This window comes from Branchiostoma floridae, chromosome 1 (assembly GCF_000003815.2).
Source record: "Branchiostoma floridae strain S238N-H82 chromosome 1, Bfl_VNyyK, whole genome shotgun sequence".
Classification (NCBI taxonomy): Eukaryota; Metazoa; Chordata; class Leptocardii; order Amphioxiformes; family Branchiostomatidae; genus Branchiostoma; species Branchiostoma floridae.
In genome coordinates this window covers 28,681,201-28,685,337 of record NC_049979.1, presented here as the reverse complement: position 1 = coordinate 28,685,337, position 4,137 = coordinate 28,681,201, and the positions used below count along the sequence as shown (strand labels likewise).

Below are 4,137 nucleotides of genomic sequence, written 5' to 3'. Positions count from 1 at the left end.
TCTTCTTTGGGTGATCACTCAACTTACTGATATTTCAAAACACTTGTCACCCAACGGTTTACGTTGAAGTTTGAAGTTTTTTTTGTGCTCCCCAAGCAGAGGTTCGACTCCGGCTGTTTTTTTATACGTGTTTTTATGCGTTTTTGTCGGGCTTTATACTTTTTTCCTAATGATTTCTGTTACCTACTTTGCAACACTAACATTGATATTATTTTTGCGCTTGGTAGGATTTCCTCGACTGCACTTTGCAGGACAATTCCTCGCCGACACCAGCACCATTAACAACGACCCTTACAACTTCAACACCGACAACTTCAACATAAACCGGGACCCGCCATGTTATCCCAACTACACCTTCCCACACTGCAACTGGAACCCGAAGGGCGGCGGTGACTTCCGGCTTGTCAACTGTACAGTTACCAAAGTCTGCTACAAGTACGGAAAGTGCACAACAAACGACCCCATGGTGGGGAAACGCATCACAGGTGTGTTCAGGTTATCGTTTGTAGCTCTCGATTTAAACCGTATAAGTACTGCATGAAAAGCGGGATTTTCAAGTCGTAATAAATGCATTGTAGTGGCTGCTTTTGGCATTTGATGCTTGAGACATCACCCAAAGAAACCACTACCAGAATAAATTGGTGTACGTCATGAGGCGAATCACCTGGTATGCAATATAAATGAAACAAAAAATAAAGAAACAAAAAACAATACAATGTAGGTTTAGCAGGTGTAAAAGTACCTTAGTCAGATAATTTTTCCTCACAGGAAGTAACGACACCGTGGCCTCCAAGATGGTGGATCTGGACCCTTAATACCAGATGTACACGTCTCAACTATGGGGTCTTGTTGTTGGGGTAGAGGGCGCTTTTCAAGGCAAGTTTAAGGTCAATACAGTGATGGACATATGGCAACGATGTAAGGAAGAGGGTTGCCCTGGTGACCCCGGATCGTCAGGGTACTGGAGTTCTGTGCTGGAGAGTGTGACCTGGTTGGATCAGAAAGATGATGGCGAAAAGGATACATGGGATAACATAGTCCTAACATTCGTTGACCAACTCAAGTATCCCCATGGAGATTCCTCTCCGGCGGCTGAAACCTTGTACATAAAGTTCACGGTAGACATGATGAACGAAGATCCGCGAACCCGCAACTTTGCCCATGGGCGAGTCATCGGAAGCATCTCGACCGTGGGCGATGTGGAGACCCAGAAGCTTGGATTCCCCGAGTTCAACAGAATGCTGTGGGGACAGGGGCTCATCACTGCCTTAAATGGACAGCCGACACTACCACAAATGATGGACTACTACCATGCACCATTCTACATAGACGAAAAGAACTACAAATTCGTGGTAGACCTCAGCAATAGTTTACCAACACACCTGAACGGTTCACTCGTCGACCGTGGCAACCTGCTCCTTCTCCTGATCTACAGAAGAGATTCCTTGAAATGGGAGAATGGAATGATAAAGAACTGTGACGACATCCTTCACAACCCTGAAATCAACGTCGGAACGATAGGTTATACTGCGGATGAGTGGCTACGGCAAGATGCTGGGATTGTCATCATGGACATCGCCGGCCAGGATCCAAAGGAGCATAATGTGGTCGTGATGGTCGTTAAGGAAGAAGCCCCGCCCTGCCAACAGTGTCAGAAACAGTGCCTACCGGTCCTTGTCGAGCACCATAAGGGGCTGTACATAGGTGCAGCAGAAGACAGAGTTTTCCGGATCCCAGAGCCAAACACTGAGTCGAAACGCACAGGAGAAGATGATGACAAGGTTTCCTGGACATTGAAGATATTCGCTACACAGTTTGGCAAGCCAGCCAAGAATACCAAGTTAAATGTTAAGCTCAACACCGATCGAAATGACATCTGCATACCTACAGATGCAATTACCCTCGGTCCTGATTATGAAAGTTTTCACACATCACCTGGCCAATTCATCACAAATTACCAAGGGCTTGCATCTATCACATTTACGACAAACAGGGAGGGTCTTGATTGCAGCAATCCAGACCTGGAGACAAGGAGGGGATATCAAGTGGACGGGCAATTGTATGTCTATGACATCACGGTGCAACCCAAGGGTGACACAGATGTAGCCTTTCCCCAAAACCTGAAGACAACAATACACTTATATTGTAAACATGAAAGCAAACCGCCTTACACATGGGTCGATGACATTTATCCGATATGCCAGCAATATGACAACCTTTATCCTGTCATGAAGCCGCTCTTCAATCTCGCCTCTTACAGAGAAGTGGTGCGGGATTCTACGAGGAAACAGTTGCTGCATTCCCTGCAACTGCCTATAGAGGATCCAAACCACATGCCTGTCACACGTGATCTGTCCCCGGCAAAAAAGGACATGCTTGTACACTGGTTAAAACAACATGACAGAAAGTATAGTCTTGAAGACCAAGCTACCAGATTAGCTGAGTTGAAAGAAAACCTTCAGCTAGCACTGCGGTTGGAGTTGGCCACGATCCCCCCGTATCTGAGCGCCTACTTCAGCATCAAGGACGGCTTCAACACTAAAGTCGCCAGCCTGCTGAAAGACATCGTGGTGCAGGAAATGTACCATATGGCATTGGTGGCCAACATCCTCAATGCTATCGGAGGGACTCCGGTCCTAAACGATCCGGACTTGCTCCCCACGTATCCAGGTCCACTGCCTGGAGGTTGCCGCCCGGAACTTAACATACAGTTGGCCAAGTGTTCTCTCCACCAGATCCATGACGTCTTTATGGCTATAGAGAAGCCAGAATGCTTGGTGAATGCGTATTCACATATTTTTGACATTCTTGATGATGATGTGTCATATATGTCCAATTCCCGATCTGATGATTCCAGATGTCTATTACTGGAAACGAATGTGGAAAAAAAGTGCAAGGATGACGTAAAAAACTATGACCCAGACACTATAGGTGCCATATACATCCACAGGATATTATGTCCTATGATAGATCTCTACGCCAACGGCAGCGGCAGTCTGACGTTCGACAAAGACACAACAAAGCAGTACCCCGCGCCATTTAAAGTGACAGACGTGTGCACGGCAATAATGGCAGTACATCAAATCACCGACCAAGGAGAGGGCGGACATCCCTGCGATCCATTTTACAAGGGGCCAGGAGGTGAAGATGAACTCAGCCACTATTACAAGTTTGCGGAGATAGCACATGGCAAAGCGTTGGTTACGGCTCAGTGCCATAACGCTTATACCGAGCAAGGACAGAACGGACACAGCGGCGAGCAGTGCAGGCACGTCCACGAGAAGTCTAAACACGATTCCTTCACCCCATGTGGTATCTGTTGTGATACGAAGTATGAGTTCGCCGGTGCCCCCATACCCTTCTATGAGAACGCAGTGTGGCCCACTCTCCCCAACCCAAGCTCATCCAAGTACCCACCCGGCTCCAGGGCACGCAAGATGTCTGACCGCTTCAACGAGAAGTACACCAGTCTGCTCATTTGTCTGCACGATATGTTCAATGGAAACCCGCGCAACATGAAGAAGTGCTTCGGCCTGATGTCATCCCTGACCGTGGATGCCAAGAAAATGGTCCAAACGCCCATCGACCCTGACGGCGACCCAAACATAGGGCCGAATGTGGCTCCTACATTCGAGTGGTATCCGCCTGTCAACTGATTAACGTTGACTTTGACTTTATCCGAATTGCAACATGTACAATACAATGTGGACACTAGGCAGCTACCTAGCTGATATTGTGCCCACATACATATACATAAAGTTATACAGTCCAAAAATGAACAAGTGTAGCAGGTAACATTAAATATTAGGTAGAATGATGAACGTTAACCCTATCCAGACTGGGCTTTTTGGGCAATCCCTGGAGTGGGGGGGGGGGGGGGGGGTCGTTCAGCTCCCCCTTCGTATTTTCAAAACGGCTTACTGTACGATCACCAAATTTGCCTTTCAGAAACCCGTTGTCATGGCAACACGAAAAATTATAAACTTACCCATTTCTTTTGAATTGTTGCAAACAATATTTTAGGAAAAGTCACCAAGTTTGGTTGTTCTAGCACAAGCCGTTTGGGAGCAATAGGACGTCAAAGTCGGCGCAGGCACTTTTAGCCCTCCCCCAGTCTGGATAGGGTTAAATATATAT

General features: G+C 47.0%; 1 protein-coding gene across 1 annotated transcript; it reads left to right on the top strand.

Moving 5' to 3' along the window:
* Window positions 1-349: 349 nt before the first annotated feature.
* Window positions 350-3,664, top strand: LOC118409176. Its single transcript, XM_035810048.1, has 2 exons — window positions 350-485; window positions 769-3,664. Exon 2 carries the CDS (start codon window positions 822-824, stop codon window positions 3,654-3,656), a length of 2,835 nt encoding a protein of 944 aa, XP_035665941.1. The 5' UTR covers window positions 350-485; window positions 769-821; the 3' UTR covers window positions 3,657-3,664.
* The last annotated feature ends 473 nt before the right edge of the window (window positions 3,665-4,137 follow it).

What these genes read in the sequence shown, in the direction of transcription:
- LOC118409176 (XM_035810048.1), top strand. Translation starts at nt 822, where the DNA reads ATGTACACGTCTCAACTATGGGGTCTTGTTGTTGGGGTAGAGGGCGCT.